The following is a 19337-nucleotide window of genomic DNA, read 5'->3' as shown; positions in this document are numbered from 1 at the left end:
GTTTTTCCTTGTTCCATAATAAAAATAAACCAGGAAAAGTTACATGCTTGACCAGAAAGTAAGTATCATACAGGAAGTGGACTTAAATCCAAGGGGAACTAAAACTGAAATAGCTGCAGATTTAGACATCGCTTATACCAACCACACTTTGCACTGTCATTATTAAAAGAAATGCTATTTTAGACAAATTTTTAAAATTGGGTAGTAAATCAACAAAACGAAGCCGTGAACAAGAGGGAAGATATGCATATGCTTCTTGCCTGTATTTAATAATGAAACTTTTAGATTCGTTAACTTACCACTTTATGACAGAAATAACCTGTATTACGTATATCTTGTTCCTCAAAATAAATACAATTACAGTATTTTTAAATATGGAGAAACTAGTACTTACTTTATCCGCAAAACTGTTTTTTTCTTCTTTGTTCTATTAATTTCAGTGGCCACTGCCACCATTCTCGTTGGAACTTGCTGTACTGTTGCTTGGCGTGCATCCTTTGTTTGTAGTTCTCCAGCTGCCGCTAGGTGCACTGTTGTTAACTGTACATCTGCGCCCGTGTTGTCTGCTATTTCCCGGTGTTAATTGTTGTAGTAGGGGAAACCAAGTGTGGTGTGCCTGTCTGCTATCGATGTTTAGCTCGTGCGGGAAGTGCATTATGGCATGTGTTTCCTTGATTTTGGTGTCTACAAGTGTGTGGGCAGTGTGTTTGACTTGTACCTTTTGAATTTTATACTTCACACTCCAGAACTCTAATACTGCTGCTGTAATACTAAATTGATGCGGCAGCATCAATAGCACCCACCTTAATCCGGCCCTGACTACTAAGACTATAAGTATTTATGTAATACTTCAACTGTTGTGACCATTTTTTGGTCGAAGTTACAATGCATTCACATGCTTTTTTGTCGAAGCTACAATGCATTCACATTTTCGCTTACACTTTGTGAGAATAGCCATCTTTTTTAAAAGACCTTTATTGGAACATAATTGAACGTCTCTTGAGAAAGTGTTAGATCTACAGCTTTACCAAATTAGTGTTATTGTGTGTTTGTGTGTGTATGCAAGCCACACAACAATCAGAAGTAAACTATAGGTTTGCAGTCTGTTTAGTACGAGGCGCATCCAGAAAGTAAGTTTCCCTATTTTTTTCCTGTGAAAGTAAACATAATGAGCCGTGTAAATTGGGCATGCGCAGCAGAGCTAAGACGTATCAATCATATGCCAGGCGGACAGATCCCGTCCGGTGCCAGTAGTGAGGCAGCAGTGGTCCGAAGTGGAAGCTTGTATTCCTTCTCCCGCCGCATGCCAGTAGCGAGGCAGCAGTGGTCCGAAATGGAAGCTCGTATTCCTTCTCCCGCCGCATGCGAGGTTCGGTCGGTGATAAAGTTCCTGAATGCACAAAGCATTGCGCCAATTGACATTCATCGTCAGCTCTGTGAGGTCTATGGGCCGAACATTATGAGTAAGCAGATGGTGCATCGCTGGTGTCGGCAGTTTTCGGAAGGTCGTCAAAGTGTCCATGATGAAGAGCGCAGTGGGCGTCCGTCACTCATCACTGATGATCCGGTTGAGCTGGTGCGGAGCGCATCGTAGAGAACCGTCGCTTCACGATTACGGAGTTGAGTAGCCTTTTTCCGCAGATATCGTGATCCGTGTTGCATGAGATTGTCACGCAGCGCCTGCTGTTCAAAAAATTGTGTGCCAGGTGGGTGCCCAAAAACCTGACACCCGAACACAAAATAAAACGTTCAGGAGCAGCACTGACATTCCTGCAACGGTACCATGATGACGGCGATGATTTCCTCGACAGGATCGTCACGGGCGATGAGACGTGCATTTCGCACTTCACCCCGGAAACCAAGCAGCAGTCAATGCATTGGCGGCATAGTGGATCTCCGGTCAAGAAGAAATTCAAACAGACTCTGTCGGTACAGAAAGTGACGTGCACCGTGTTTTGGGACAGGAAGGTCATTTTGCTCATTGACTTCCTCCCCAGAGGTGAAACGGTGAATGCTGACCATTACTGTGAAACACTAAGGAAATTGCGACGTGCCATTCAAAACAAGAGGCATGGCATGCTTACTGCAGGTGTTGTGCTCCTCCATGACAATGCTCGTCCACATACGGCTCGGCGCACAGCAGCTGTTTTGACGGAATTTGGCTGGGAGTTGTTTGATCATCCACCTTACAGTCCTGATCTGGCTCCCAGCGATTTTCATGTTTTCTTGCACCTCAAGAAATTCCTGTCCTCCGGTGAGCGTTTTGGCAACGACGAAGAGCTGAAGACGTCTGTCACACGCTGGTTCCATTCACAGGGGGCAGAGTTCTACGACAGTGGGATCCAAAAGTTGATACTACGATACGACAAGTGTCTCAATTCTGGTGGTTGCTTTGTTGAAAAATAGCTGAACCTTTGCTGTACCTGTTGCCAATAAATGGTTTCCTGAAACTGTGTTGTTGTTTTTTTAAAAAAAATAGGGAAACTTACTTTCTGAATACACCTCGTATTTTGCTTGATATACATGGACTCCTTTTACATCAAAGTAATTATTAATTATGGTGTGTGTCTGTAACTTAGTAATTGAGAACATTCACTGAAAACTCAAGAAAATAATGTGTGGGTGTATTTATTTATTAACAATTAACAATTTTTGTGTTATTTTTATTTATTTCAGGTTCTTGACGGAAGGTCATGTTGGGCTACGTTAATATCAGCTTTTAGAATACTCATAGATAGTGATGATGACAGACTGTATGTTGTTTATAATGGTGGTCTTCAAATGATGTTTGAGGTAAGATAAATGTTCTTAGGCTATTTTGAAGTAAGCATTGAATTTGTTCTAAGAGAAGGTTGGTTAGTCATATTAGATCTCAAAATTTAATCCACAAAATTTCCAAGGCTGGACAATATCCACAATGATACTGGCACTGTGATGCTTGAACAAATGAAACACTTTTTTTTTCCAAGTCCATTTGGTGGACAGGTAGCCTGACAGTTAGCTTCTCTCCCAAAAGGAATATAAGGAATTGTAGGTGTTTTAATAACCATAACAGTGACTATTTTCTTCTGACTATACAATGGAACCTCAATTTATGTTTTTAAGGCAACTAAGGTGAAAGGGAAAGAAACAACTTAAAATGTGGAAAAGGTAATATCCAGGAAAGCATTGTAATATTTTTACTTTATTGGGACCCTGAAAATTGAACAATGTGGAAAAATGTAAAATCTAGGAACATAAAATTTCAGTTTCACTGTACTAATAAATAAATAAATAACATAAAAACTGTATGTGTAATAAAGCAAGGGAATTTTCCGTAAGAAGAGAGAAGCATTTGCCGTGTGGAAGGGAAATTCTGTGCAAACATTTTACCATTACTGGTGAAGAGTTATTCATTTTTTGAGAGAGTGAATTATTTCAAAATGTAAGGAAGCCAAATATAATGCAAAGTATTAATGAGTAATCGACCACTTGTGATAAACATACTTTGAAGTTAATTTGAGAGTTACAAAGTGCTTCATGTTATGTCATTACGAGGGTCACTATTTATATTTTGAGCCTAACAATGAAAAAACAGGAATTTGGCATTGAAAACTGCTTTATTGTTTTTCGAAGTATTCTCCTTTATGGTCAATACACTTTTGCATTCGTTGGAACCATTTGTCAAAGTAGTTTTTCCAATCTTCTTGAGACACCTCCATAATATGGTTTTTGAACGCATCAACGGCGTCTTCCGCCGATGAAAATCGTTGTCCACCCAATTTATCCTTGACATTCGGGACCAAGAAGAAGTCATTGGGTGCCAAATCAGGACTGTATGGCGGATGACCCATCAATTCGATTTTTTGACTGTTCATAAAGTCTGTTGTTAGACGAGATGTGTGACAGCTGGCATTGTCTTGATGAAGAATGATCCGACGGCGTTTGTTTGTTTTCCGTATTTGACCGAAGACCTCTGGCAAACAAATTGTTGTGTACCATTCAGAGTTGACCGTTCTACGTTCCTCTAAAGGCACAGTTGCCACATGACCAGTTTTCCCGAAAAAACAGGCGACCGTTTGTTTCGATGTGCTTCGAGCGCGAACAACTTTTGTTGGATTAGGTTCATCTTGAAACACCCATACAGTCGACTGCTGTTTACGTTCTGGCTCATATGCATCTATCCATGATTCGTCACCTGTTACAATCTTATATACGTCTTTTGAAGCACCACGATTGTATTTATTGAGCATTTGTTTGCACCAATTGACGCGAGCGTCTTTTTGAGTTTTTGTCAAATTGTGTGGGATCCAACGAGAACAGACCTTTCTCACAGCTAAATGATCATGTAATATTTTATATATGCTGGTGGAACTAATGCCTATGGTTGCCTCAATCTCACAGTATGTGACATGACGATCTTGCAGTATTAGGTTTTGCACAGCATCAATGTTTTCTTGAACAACAACTGATTTTGGACGACCTTCGCGAATCTCGTCGGTGAGCGAATGGCGGCCACGATTAAATTCGTTATACCAGCGTTTCACAGTGGCAAAGGATGGGGCTTCATCGCCAAATGTGGAAGTAAGTTGATCGATGCACTCTTGTCTTGATAATCCACGTCGAAAATCGTAAAAAAATCATCGCACGAAAATGTTCACGAGTTAATTCCATTTTATTGTTGTCGCGCAATCTCCAAGGCAACATAAACAACTCAAATGAAGCTATTAACAAAACATTTGAAGTACGTTATGGTCAATAATGCCAGACGATTCCGTGCAAATGTCAAATCGCGCCTAACTTCAATCAGTGTTGCCAAGGCTCAAAATATAAATAGTGACCCTCGTAACAATGAAACAAAAAGTGTGTAAGGCACTATTTAAGGTATTTAAGGTATATTCTTTATTTCCAGGCTTTTCAGACTCTCCACGTGATGTATCATGAAGCCACAGCCTGCCATGTTGCTGGCGATCTCTTTGACTTATTGTCGCTGTTGTTGGAAATGGCCAAGCATCTACGAATGTATAGAGATAGCAAAGATGTCAGGGGGCTTGTGATAAGTTGTAAAGAATGGGTTGAGGTTTTACGCAAACTAGCTACTCTTCTAAATACATATAACCCTCCAGAACTTCGCCAGGTGTGCTTAGGTAAGTGTGTTATGTTTCTATTTCTTAACATGGTTCCCACTGCCCTGAAAATCCTGGAAAAAGTGAGTGAGAATTCCAGAAATTTTGAGAAAACATCCAAAACCTTCAAAAGTTGGAGAAAAACCTTCTTTTGTAATCAACAGTATTTGTGAATGAAACTAAATTCCACTTTCTCCTTCTTCAGCCAGCTTATTGGCAGGAGATACAGTTATTTCTTTTTTGTTTATTTTGAACATTTAGGTAAACTGTAAAAAAGTAAAAAAAAGTAAAGTCTTCCCCTGTGCATAGCACCACGCCATGAAGGCATATAGGGGGTGTGGGGGTAACGCCCCACACTTTCTTGATCCGGTCGTGAGTGGGGGTGATGTGATCAGCATCACGCCCCTGACCGCCTTTACCCCCCAGGGTTTCCCCCAGGTACCCATGTTATTCGACGCTGGGTGGGCGCCGGGGCCGCTTCCACCGTTAGAAAAGTTCCCGGATTTGAACCGGCCGGGGATCGAACCCGGGACCTTGAGCATGGTAGTCAGACACGTTACCGACTGAGCCACCGCGGCCGTACTCTCTTAAATAGCAAGTGCAATCAAATGCTTAAACTTTGTTATTAGTATGTTAAATATCCACAGAATATCGTGGAAATTTATTTTAAAATTGCCTGGAAAACTTGGAAAAGTCTAGGATTTTGTTTTATGTTGAATTTACATTTACCATACATTAGTGTGTGGGCCAGTCAAAAATTTGGTATAATTTGAGGTACTAATTTTCCTTTATGCCACAGTTACATGAATGGATGCCAGAAAACATGATTGCCATCTCAAATTGGTAGCTAATATAAATGGTAGCCAAACCAACATGGCGGATGTTGATTATATCTCTGAAACGAACAGCCCAATCTCAATGAACATTTTTTTTTAAATGAAAGCTTAATATGTGTTCTATATTTAATGTTATCTTTGGTTTATAGAACGGATTAGTAAAAACATTTCTTATTTTTTACTATTAATTTTATATTTCTCATTAATTTATTAATAATCTAGGTATCTGAGAAGTTATTTTTTCAAATGTCAACATCCGCCATGTTGGATTGGTCGCCATTTCTATTAGCTACCACTTTGAGATGGCAATCGTGGTTTTTTCTTATCCTTGCTCACCCATATAACTGAGGCATAAAGGAAAATTAGTACCCCCAAATAATACTGAATTCTTGATTTTTGCCGCTTGGCCCATAGACTACATCTCACTCTGTTGGGTGTGATATGTACAAGAAGTTTGTGATATGCCACCACTTGTAATAAGGATTAAACTTCTTTTTTTTTGTAATATTGAATAGTGATTGAAGGTATTTTATACAAGGCAACTATATCTTGTGTCACAAAAGTAAGTGTGTTAAGTGTTCATTTTTAAATTAATGTTGAGTCTAACAATGAAGGCCATAAGTAACTTTTATGGAAGTCTGCTACTAGCTGTGATTATTGAATAAAGGGGGAGGCATTTTGTACAAAAATAATTTGTGAGATACTCTTGTTTAAATTAAAGTTTGCCAAAAATGACAAAATTATTCTAGAGAGGGGCAAGAAAAGGGCATTGCAAGCTGTTTACAATTGATCACTTAATTGTTCACAGAATGAAATTTCCCAGTATCTTTTGGAAACGATATACATGTTGGTTGCACAAGATTAAAATAGCATACTTAGGTGTGTCCTCCTTTAATAATCATGTTATTGATATGTATAATCAAGGTTTATGTGAAAATTTATGAGTGAACCCTCCCTCCAAAAAGTACATCTCTTATAAGTTCGACTTTCCTGTCATAGGTAAAACACATCGCGCTGTGATGCCAAGGGTCCCGATTTCGAATCCTGCTCGGTCTTGGTTGTTTGTGAATGTCCATTCATCATTTCATCATTTCGTCACTCATCCCCATCTTTGCAAATTAGCCAAGAGTCACAAAATGGGAAGTAAAATAAACAATCATCAAACAATCAATCATAGATAAAACAAGGATTCTCCTATAGGAACGTTACTTTATTGTTTTCTAAGAATCAGGATGCTCCTATACAACGACCTCTTTCCGAAATTGACATTTTGTGGATTTCGTTGGAAAGGCAGATAAATTATATTTTGTTAATTTAATAAAACTGCAAATGTTAAAGAAAATGATGATTTCAGAAGATTGCTAGAAATTAAAGAATAATAATTATCTCTTACTTACAAATTAAGGAAAGCCAGAAAGGCAGAAGACTAAATTATCAGCATAGCAACCCTCAGACAGTTGAAGACTGCTTAGTTACCATATCGACAAGCTCTGGTATAAAAGCGAGAAAATTTCGACAGCTAGCGAGAGACATAAGGTTTTCACCCCTTGTGCTCTCTGCCCAACAGTCCTGTCAACAGGGTCTTCACCCTCGAGACGTAGACTTAGCTGTCTGAGGATCACTTCGGAAACCTGGAAGGGGGATGAGGTCTTCGCCTAAACCCGACCAGGACCTTTCGTTTGATAATCATCAGCAAGAGTCAGCAATAAGGCGACCCAGGGGTACCTAATTCTCACCGCTAACGAGATTTTTAGTATTTCCACAGGATCAAGCAACGTCAAGAAAATCTACACAAACCTCATTCTTGGAATAGCGGTATTACATGAGCTGATGATATCCAGATCAGATTAGAAAAGACATCAAAATTATCATCGTAAAATAATCAGATAATATCAACACAATCTGTTCGAGGACAGAACAGATAAATTCCGACCTGTATCGCTGGCAAAGGTCTAGGTGTTACCTCAGCCTTACTAAAGAGTCCAATATAGAAGGTAACGATACCTGAGGTGTCCAAGAAGCCGGATGCGGGTACGTGACAATCATTATCAATAAAATGAAGTGATTAGTCCTCCCGAGACATATAAAACTAGCAATAGGTCTGGTCATCAGATGTTAGAGTAAATGCAGATCCTCTTAACATCTAGAATTAACAATGATCTTCTCAATGAACATCAATGAAGGATGTTAATTGTCCACTATATTAATTTACAGTCTCAGTCAGTCAATTAGAAAGGTAACCCATACTAATGCTGATACTCCTACTGATTCCCATGGATACTGATGCTAATCATTGTAACAACTTGATGACAGTTAGAATATTTATAAAATGTAATATGCAAATACATAAATTAGTCCTGCACCGTGGCCATGCAGTCTAAGGCATCAGGCTTTAGGCTCGAGTCCTGGGAAGCAGGTTATTATTATTTCCTTTTAATGTGCAAATATTCCATTTGAACTGGATCTTATCAACCTGCCAGAGTTTAATTTTGCAATATTTGTAATCGTTAAAATAATTGTCTAAAATAATTGCCTTTAATAAAAAAAAATCCAGTTTTTCACACAATGTTAGTGCAGTTTAAGTATAATTATACTCCATGTAAATATGTCAGATAGCATTTTGCAGGCCCTGCAAAATACCCATACTGTAGAAGATTATCAACTGGTATCAGTAATTATATGCCAAACAATACTTTCTGATATTGACACCATTGTTACCAGCCAATCCTAATGCATTGGTATTGGTATCTGTTCAACCGTACTAAAATATCTGAAGAGCTAGTGTCCATGTTGATTGTTTTCTGTTGCAGAGATGTTGAAAGAATTACTTTTGCTGTTGCCAACGGAAGTGATCCAGGTGCTTGTTCCTTTATTGTCTCACTGCCATGCAGCATTTCAAGAAAGCCACAATGCTCTTCCCATGGGGCCTTACTTCCCTCGCAGGGGCCAGAAGGTGCCACTGGGACTCAAGGCACTGGGAAGACCACAACGTCCAATGGTACAGATGGCTGTGCCACATGGGCAGCTTGAAGCAGGAAAGGTGAGTCCAGACAGGATAATCAGAATATTAATATTAAGGTGGAGTGATAATTTTTTTCAGTATTGATGAAGTACTGGTATAAAACTAACTAGTATCAATAATGGATATTCCATCAATCAGATAGTAAATGTCAGCATGCAAATAATTCATTCGCCGCTTTGATGAAGGTGACCATGATAGATGCAGTTTACCTTAGAGAGCTCCTGGACTGAAGTGACAAGCAGCATGACATGTGTTTGTTGACATACCAATATATCATTATTTTAACTGTCTCATCCAAAATGTTTTGGAGATGGCTGTTTGACAACGCTGAAATGTTGTGAAAGAAAACAACATTCATAGATAATTAAGGTACTCACGTTTTCCACGAAGCTGTTTTACATTATTTTCTATTAATAGAAATAATAGATTATAATAAATTAATAGAAAATAATGTAAAACAGCTTCGCGGAAAACGTGAGTACCTTCATTATAAATGTGTATATAAATTACATAACGTCTCTGGTTCAAACATACACAAAGTGATTTCTATGTACTCCAGTTCACATTTTCTTATCTTTAGTATCTCTTATTTATTTTAGGGATGGGCCGATATGAAATTTTGGCCGATACTGATAAAGTACCGATATAAAATTTACCGATACCGATAACCGATATTCTACCAATCCGATATAAAATTAGGAATAGTCCTTGAAGAACCTGTAAACCTTAATAAATGTGTGTTTCGAGGTGACTGCAGTAGAAAAGAAATTGCATATTGAGACATTTACTTCTTTAGAAAGTAGAGTATGGAGATTATCCATAAAAATACAACAAAATGGCAGAATTTTCACTAAATTATCAGATATTTATTGATATATCGGATCAGTAAAATAATCGGTAATTTTACAGATAAACCGGTACACCGATATGCCTATATCGGCCGATACCGATAGAGTACCGATTAATCGGTCCCATCCCTAATTTATTTATTATTTTTATTTTAGCAATTTGAAAATAACCTTAAACCACATTATATAGCAGTGATTCCTTTTAAAGGATCAATTAATTTTTGTAATTGCTATGTCAATCATCATAATATTTAAATCCTACAAAACTATAAGAACACATCATATGATATGAAACTTAGAATGTATGGCATTTAATATGTTAGAATCTATTGATGTAATTTAATGATTTGATGTCAAAATATGATTTTTATAGATTCCATTATGGATATGTCCAGTGCTGTAGTCTCAAAATTTGTAGAGGGTATACACTAAGGTTCATGAAATGTGAAGTGAAGACAATGTTTCCATTAAAATGGATGAAATCAACCAACTTTACAAAAAATGCAAAATCATGTTAGAATACTGATGGTATACAGATAATTGACATAGAAGAGGCATATTGCAATAGAAAATGCATTTTTTAAAACAAAAAGATATTAAACGTGTATTTTAATTATTGCAAAGGCTACTGTAGTATGTTATAGGCTACAGTACAGAATGTTATTGCATTTTATTTTCTTGTTGATATTACTTTTGTGAATTAACAGTTTGTATACGGTTAAGAGCCGTATTGAAGCTGCTAATTGCATTACAAACAAAAAATAATATAAGAAGCAACTTTGTTTTTTGTTCGTTTTGTTTTCTCCGATTATAAAACTGAAATACAGCAGACCTCACTTGTCGCATTTAACCATAAAAGCCTTTTTAGTTTGCATGGGCTTACTCGAAATCATTATTATTTCATTATCTCATTCATCCTATGGGAATGAGAGACATGGTAATAGATAATTCAGGTACTCATGTTTTCCGCAAAGCTATTTTAAGTAATTTTCTATTAATTTTGGTAGCCACTGCCACCATCCTCGTTGGAATTCGTTGAAAACATGAGTACCTGAATTATCTAAAGTCATGTTAATTCAAACTTCTACAGTGGTTTGGTAACAAGATGTGTATCCCATATTACTCAGGACCTGCACAGAGACCACCCAAGTTAACAAAAGTTGTGTTAAAATTAACTGTACACATTTTTACAAAATTATTGTGAGCAATAATATGATGACATGAATCTTGTATTCATACCCTCTCCTCAGCTTTGTTCCCAATCACGTGAAACCAGAAATATTTGACTGTAGTAAGTACGTAGAAGGTATATGCATTGTAGCAGAATGAATGCTAATGAGTAAGGTTTACCAGAGGGTATACGGCATATACCACCATGTACCCTCGACTACAGTCCTGGATAGTCCATTTTGACCAATGTTCGTACACATAAAATGTCTCTTATATCCCTGTAAAAAATGAAGTATTGACTGCAGTTTCATTTTTTCAGCCTTATTTTAATTCTCTCTCTCTTTCCTCTTTGACTAGGGAACTGATGAAGATTATGACCAAGCATTGTTAGACTTCTACTCACCTTATCATCAATTTATAGATGTTATGTGTCGCCTGGCAATCAACAATGACTGCATGTCGGAACCTCTAGTGAATCTAAGTGCCATGGTGGGATATGAGGGAGTCCCATTGCATCTTACGCTTTTTCCAAAATTATGGTTGGATATTTATCATGCTCAGGTAAATGCTACAGAAATTTCGTTCTTAACTGTGGCATGCAGGAAAACCTGGTATTTTGTTCTGTTTTCAACTTTGTAAACACATCAAAGGAGGCTTCACCAGTAACTACCGCATTGTATTGGGGAAGTGGAAGGGGGGGACACAACACACTTATAAATAGTGCATATTCTTTTATCAATTGAAGTTACATGGAGAAGAAGAGACTAAAAATGTTAACATGTAGATACATTGAATGTAAAAGGCAAAAATAGGTACTAACTAACATTTTCTATTGGAATAAACATCTCAATAGTATAGTTTTGTATGGATTGTGAACATCTGAAACTACTTTTTCACTTTCTCGTAAAGAAACGAAATAGGCATTTGCCGAATTTGTTGGTTTAATGATAACGCACTTCATCACCCTCCTGAAGATGGTTTCAAACTGTTGAAATGTTGTGCATAATTCGTGAATTTTATTCATGCTTGTGTTACTAATTAATACTCACCTCAAACTGACTTCATCAGTTGAGTGGTAAATTACTGAAATATTGAGCCAGAAAGAGCATTTTTAAAAAGTAGGTAAGCACAAGAACTTTTCCATAGTACAGTTGATTTAATGCATGTAACTTTCTTTTTTCATGTACTTCAGCATGTAGACAGGAAGTACATAAACTTGTTGGTGAACTGCAGCTATTTTGTTGACTATGTTGAGGCTGTGTTGTTGGATGAGAGAGCCTCGTTAAACATCAACATGGTCTACAACTTCCTTCGTGTCTATTTTCCTAAGGTAAGCGAAGTTTTGTGTATTAATACTTTTTACCACAAAAGTTACTTTCACTATTTCTGCCATTCTGCAAAAAAGGGAACTTCAATGAACCCTTACATCACCCATTATCAGTATTATTAGTCCGAGTATAGTAGGCCCATGTTTATATATGTGAAAATATATACCCCCTTCTCTTATACACAATTTCAGTGATAACATTTAGACCCAAGTATGCCAGATGATTATATGTAATTATTTTTATCACATTTCAGTTTTTCTTCTTCTTGTTCTCATGTTATGACCCTTCTCATAGCAATTATTCCTCAACAGAGATCCTTTTGTATGTGGAGACAGAGGAGTATAGCCACCCCAAGCCCCGTCTAAATCCAGGCTTGAAATTTTGTCACCAAACCCACATGTTCTGAGAAATGTTCAGTAGGTCTTGTGTAACTATAGCCCCAGGGGAGAGGTATACACAATTAACAGACACAACTACAACCGAACCCCTCAAAATTTTCATTTCATTTGCATGTATGTAAATAGTGAGTGTGAGTTGGTGTTTTAAGTCTGCTTTATGCGTAAGGCTAATTGGGACTTGACCTACGGTTTAAAGTGGGATCCGAACCACTGTGCCATGTGCCTCCACCGGGTATTGAACCTGGGACCCCTTGATTACAAGGCGACGACGCTACCACTGCACCATCGGGGAGGCCCATATGTATGTAAATAGTAAATAATATGTATGTATGAATCATTCAACTTGAAAATAAAACTTCTAATTATGCTAATGGTTAAGGCAGATTTTGACCTTTAGGAAGGTTGCTGGGAAAGGAAGAAGGATTACATACAATATGTAATGCAACTGTTTTTGAAATCTCTGTTTTCATACAAGAAAAATATCACATAATAAATTTTGACATATATGATCCATTCTCATTTTGTCTTGAGAAAAATTAAGAATGTTGAGATATTTCAATTTTTAAGAAGTTGAATTCTAGACACTAAAAGTACAGCATTACTTTTGTTATTTGTCCTCCAATGTTTCGCTATACAGACAATTGGCAAAGAATTTAAATTCAGACATAATTGCAATGTTATTCCCTGTATTTATGTAAATTGAAATACCACTGCTTGAAATATGAGATGTTCATGCAAAAGAACAACATTCTCGTACCTGTGTTCAAACATCCAAGTTTTACAAGTTTTATGATCTATACTTGATCTAGGAATTGTAAGAATTGTGCCGATTAATGCCGATTAAACCTGGATGGTATCCCGAGAATACCTGTTGGTATACTTGATCTGTCAGTGCTACCTCTTCACTTCATGTCAATAGGGCTTCACATCATTGGGGGAATCCATCTCACTGGAAATAAACTTCTCACAGATGTGTATCATGATTGGTTAATATGATTCAATTGTATGATTGCTCAAGAAATACTAATAGGTCTTTTTTTCTTTAGATTCCCTCAAGTTGCCAGTAGTTTACTTTCTCACTGATGTCCTCTCTCTTCTGGCATGCTGTATCATTGTATCTTGATGTATAGTCCTACCTGCTTCAAACTCATCTCTAATTCGAGTAATGGCAACTAAAAACATTGCATCTCTTTGCAAAACTTTCTTCTAAACTGTCCTTGCACTTACTTTCTTGATCTTCAGTATCACTTAAGGAGATTTCATTTGAGGCATTATTTCAAGTCGGTTACTTCTCAAAAGAATGAAAATACAAGGAGTTGTGGACTGTAAAAATGTGTGTATGTGTACATTTTTGTGACACCCTGTACAATAATATACTAAAAGCACTGTATTCACTTTATCTGAAAACCTGATTATTGATGTTCTATTCATTTTGGTGCCCACTGCTACCACTGTAGGAATCTGTTGCTTACTGTAGTAGCAAGTTTGCCTGGTGTGTCAACAGAATAGGTGAAACCGGCAGAGGCGCAACCATGAGTTTTTGTCTTGGGGGGAGGGACAAGTAGCAGGATAAACGTAGCAATAATAATAATATTAGTGGTGGTACTAGTAGTAGTATCAAAGACGTTATTATCCTCGTAAATTACGCAAAAAGGAGATAGAAGTCGGTGCTAAAGCATTTGTTTGGAACAAATGATTTGAAATAATTTTTCAACTTGTTCAATTTCACATTAGCTAATAATGGAAAACAAGCACACAAACTGTATTTTTGAATGGCAGAAAATGAATGATAACTGCATTCCAAAGATTATTCTTTTTGTACATATAGCATGTATAACTTTCATGTACAAGATATGTTTTACACATATGCAACATGGACCGACATAAAATAAGAAATACATATGCATCATGGTAACACTAAATTGTGTACATATTCAAAGTTTATACAACACATATTATTTAAATCCATTACAGAAAACAATTATATTGCGAGCGAAGTGAGCAAGATAATTTTTAGATTCAATTTTTGCAACTGAAAACAATATTGATTTAATAGGATGCAAATAATTTCACGGGGCTGAGAAAAGGAGGCATTGTGAGTGAAGCTTGCAATAAAATTTTATGAAATGTATTTTTATTTGAAATCTAAATAAAATTTGAAATTGAGGTCGGCAATTGCTCCTCTGTGTCCTGCTACAGGTGCCCTTGGCTGTGAACGTTTGCCACTCCCCTTCTAGAATTGATTTCCATCGGGGGGTGGGGGGCAATGCCCCTACTGTGGTTACACCATTGGAAACTGGAACCCCACCGAGCAGTAAAGCAGCTATTGCTACGTGAATGGTGGCAGCTGCCATCAGAAATTGATAGAAAATCATTAATCAACTTAAATATTTGCAAATGGTCTGTTAGTCTCCAGTAGTTTGTTCTTAGTATATAGTCTGTTCTTAGTATATAGTCTCCAGTGCTTCTCAAACTTCTTATTTGTATTATTGAAGGCTGAGGGATTCACATCAGAAACTGCCATCTTTGGAATTATAAATGTGATGGTATGTCAAGGTAAAGTATTCCCTTGTTCTGAGCAGAAAGCTGATGTTGCATGCAAAAATGAAGCTCATGATTCCACTAATAATTCCATTGAAACTCATGATTTCACTAATAGATGCTTGCTTTGTGTTTCTTAGGTTGCTTCACATGTACTGAGTGAGCAGACGTGCACCTTGATTGAAAGCCTAGTCTCATCTTTGGCTGAAATAGCTGGCATGGTGAACATACAAGCCACAGCATTTAAGTTGAATGGGGATTTGCGAGCACTTACATTGGTCCATAGCTCTGATGTCCCACTGGCAGCTTCAGAGGAACTTCTGCCCATGCTCACTCAGCTCCTCCTAAAGACAAAAAGTGCACAAAAACAGCCCACAGAGGGTGAAGGAGCAGGTCAGTGTAATGCTACCATTACTTTATTTAAAATCTTCAACTGTATTAGAAACAATGCATCTTCTAGACCACATGCCTTCTAGGCATGCCATGTCTTGGTAATTCATGGAATGGAATGTCTTGATACCAACTTTCACAGTTATAACTCATTTGGCTATTAAATCAGTATTGACTGACCCTCGTACATATATTCTTTATGGTCCCAATTGACCAAATGGGTACAAAATTTTCCAGGATTTTATATTTTTCCACATTTTAAGTTTTTTCACCCGAAAAATGTAATTTTTTAATTTATTGTTTTCAGTGACTCACTGTCTTCATTCACAGAAGGTTGTTGATTGATATTCTCATAATTTTATAATAGACTCAGTAACAAACTATAAGATTGATTTTGCCTAAATTTGGAATTATATGTATATTAGTGTAAGAAGTGAATTTTCATATCCATAACAGTTGTAATTAAGCCTTATGATATTGAAAGGTTCGCGAAAATTGTGACTTAATTAGAGATCAGATCTAGGATTCTGGCACCCCATTTCAGTGCTCTGCTTTGGCTTTGCACATCTTAGATCTCTGTGTACCTTTATTGTCCATTCTAGTTAATCTACTTCTTTGGGTTCTTTTTTTTTCTGAATCAGTCTCTCAGTGGCTGGTAAAAAGAGTGAACAATAATGAAAAATGTTAATACATACATCACTGTATTACTTTTACAAATAGTCACTACTTAAATTCAGACACTTTTTGAACAAGTTCAGTCACAATTAAGTGTCAGTCTTTTGGTGTGCCCATTCCTGAATTTCTTGCACACCAATTGCTCATGGAACTGTCACTTATAATGTTATCACCCCTACACATGGCACAATGTAGGACAAATCTTGCTGTGTCCTTCTGCTTGCAGAAAACAACCACACCATGGATCTCAAATTGGCTGGCAAGATTAGCAATGGCACACAACTAAACAAAATGGACTGCAAGTTGGTGGTTTCCGATTGCTGTAGCCAATGAACCATATCACTGTGGCAATCAGTTTATTTTTATCAGCCAGTCAGAGGTTGATTTTGAAACAGCTGTTGTATATTTTTGTATTAATTGCACACGGAACATTTTTAACATCATGGTGTAGCATGAAAAACACAGTTAAACTTACATGATATAAGCCATTGACCTACAAGCAATGGAGACAATGGTCCACCAAAATTAATACTTTCTTAAGAATGAACCAACACATGGAGAAAAAGAAATCCTCTCGTATCAGGTACATTTCCCATATTAAGAATGGAGATGGAAAGTGATATTTTTTCATTGACGGGAGATTGTGTATGAAGAGTTATATAATACACCTTGTTTATCGATAGTAAGAAAGTGTCAGATGAGGTAACTAGGATGACATGACAGAAAAACCACTTGTTTCTAGGTAACTAGTATAAGAAACAATGTTTTAAACTGCAAGTTGTTTACTGCATATGTTAATAAACTTGATGCATGTGCAAACCATTTTATAAAGGTAGGTGTAATTGGGATAGCACCTTTAATGTACCAAAATTTGTAACATATATATAAAAAGGTACTTGATTCTTACAGAAGCTGCACCTTCGAAAAGGCGGAAAATGAATAGTGAAGAGGAAGAGGAGGGAGAAAGTCCAAAGGCTGGAAGTTCTGCTGGAAGCTCCAAAGAAGGTGAAGAGGTCTCTCTGCCTTCGTCCAGTGACACCCCCAATCACAAGTCACAAAACAAGCTGTCTTTTTGTGCCAATTTGTTAGACGTGCTTGAAAAGACAATAGAAGATCTCACAGAAATTGTTGAAAAAAAGGAAAACTAACTGCTGCGTGCACAGTTGGATGAAGTGAATGTTATTTCCCAGTGCATGTGATCAGACTTAAATTCCATGTAAGTTGGTGGGTTGAAAGGAACTTGTGTTGTCTTTCTTAGTGTGTTCGTATGCTAAGGAGTCAAATCAGTATTGTTCTTACAGTTTGAAGTCAGACTGTCTTAACTAGTCTTAATCAGGGTGTTAATCCTTTCATACTCCTTCACTTTATAATAAAGATATTTAGATAGATAGATATATATATATGTGTATCATGCATCAATAAGTGCGAGTGTACAATTTGAACTGTGAGTGTATGTAATCATTTTCTTAGGACAAGTTATGTATTTGCAGACTGTTTGTGTGTACAGATAAGTTATTGTTTGTTACATTCATGTATAGAGGGAGTGACTGTATGTGAGAAAAGTGTAGTTGTACATTGTTGCCTTTTCCTTGAATATATATATATATATATACACATACACACACAATATATATATATATTTTTATTAGCATTAGGATATAGGAAGGTGGCTTCAGTACTTTCCATCAGAACAACTTCAGGCAAATGAGTGAGTGAGTTGGGGTTGCTTATGTGAATCTCATTTGACATGGTCAGATTTTTGAAAGAAGAAACTTGTGTGCGCTTTATGGAAGTTGCTGCATGCAAACCACATTGAGTTCATGGTCTTCACACAAAAGAATAAGTGAATAATTTTAATTAATGGCTGTGGATTAAATCTAGAAATTTTCTTTAGTATATAAATGCATGTTTCTATTTCTCATATAAATAAAAACATTTATAATTGTTTTGGAAAATTGTGTGATTTAATTCTCATACATTCTCCTTTGCTATTAAGAGTAAATTTTGTAGGATTGGGCCAGATAAATCAGTATGCTATGTTATTGGTCGATATAGACATATTGGTTTATCTTGTAAAATTGCATTAATTTTACTGATTCTTTCTTTGTTAAAAAAAAATAGCCTTTAATGTAGTATAAAATTTTGCAATTTTGTTATTTTTTGTCAAGAAAAATCTGAATTCATATTCCTCCAGATGATGATGCTTTGTTTTACTAAGGCAAATCATATTGCAGGTACTTTGTTAAATACAGGGTGTCCGGCTTAGACCTTTAACATTACAAAAGAGCATAATTTTGCAGAGAAACCCTATTTTATTACCAAAATTTACATTTTGGTAGAAAAACTCGTGCATTTTTTTTGTCCAAGCAGCAGCACTTCACACAACCTCGATATGAGCCTTCCCTGTGGCACGGCAGATGTCGAACCAATATTCCAATTCCGTCCAGGTATTCACTAGCATTTGAGGGGCATTGTTAATCGCCTGACGAATTCTGTTACGCAGATCTTCCAAGTTCTCGATGGGCATACTGTAGACTTACTAAGTCCTTGATGAACCCCCAAAAGAAAAAGTCTAGGGGGGGAAAGATCCGGCGAGCGCGGAGGCCAAGCAAGTGGTTTAGATCCTCTTCCTATCCATCTTCTGGGAAAATGCTCATCGAGAAATTCTCGTACAATGATGGCAAAATGTACCGGGGCTCCGTCTTGTTGGAAAATGGTTTCTGGAGGCATTTTAGGCACAGCATAATGCTGAAGTAGTCTAAATAATTCGTTCCTCTCTCTGTTTCTTCAGCAAAGAAGAACGGGCCTATTATCTTCTCTTTCATTAACCCACACCACACATTAACTTTTGGCGAGTCTCGCATAATTTTACGAAACTCATGAGGATTGTCACTTCTCCAAATACGGCAATTTGCCACACGTGTGGAATGCAGCTTCATCAGAAAAGCACACCTTGTCCAGAAATGCATTGTTGTTGTCAATTTCGGTTAACATTTTGCCTGTATTTTAGGTTTATCATCAGGA

At 37.0% G+C, this 19337-nt stretch overlaps 1 protein-coding gene across 2 annotated transcripts in view; it reads left to right on the top strand.

Annotated features, from left to right (window-relative positions):
* The window catches only part of puf (ubiquitinyl hydrolase 1 puf), a 186156-nt gene extending 167907 nt beyond the window's left edge, over positions 1-18249 (top strand). For both annotated transcript variants that reach the window (XM_083118991.1, XM_083118990.1), the window contains 7 exons: positions 2677-2793; positions 4892-5126; positions 8752-8981; positions 11339-11542; positions 12174-12311; positions 15389-15641; positions 17223-18249. In XM_083118991.1, the coding sequence (XP_082975117.1) occupies positions 2677-2793; positions 4892-5126; positions 8752-8981; positions 11339-11542; positions 12174-12311; positions 15389-15641; positions 17223-17461 (1416 nt within the window). In that variant the 3' untranslated portion in view covers positions 17462-18249. The remainder of the gene's footprint in view (positions 1-2676; positions 2794-4891; positions 5127-8751; positions 8982-11338; positions 11543-12173; positions 12312-15388; positions 15642-17222) is intronic.
* The last annotated feature ends 1088 nt before the right edge of the window (positions 18250-19337 follow it).

This window comes from Lepisma saccharinum, chromosome 3, assembly GCF_977018435.1.
Source record: "Lepisma saccharinum chromosome 3, izLepSacc3.1, whole genome shotgun sequence".
NCBI lineage: Eukaryota > Metazoa > Arthropoda > Insecta > Zygentoma > Lepismatidae > Lepisma > Lepisma saccharinum.
Note: the sequence above shows the minus strand (reverse complement) of the source record. Positions and strands in the feature narration are given on the sequence as shown.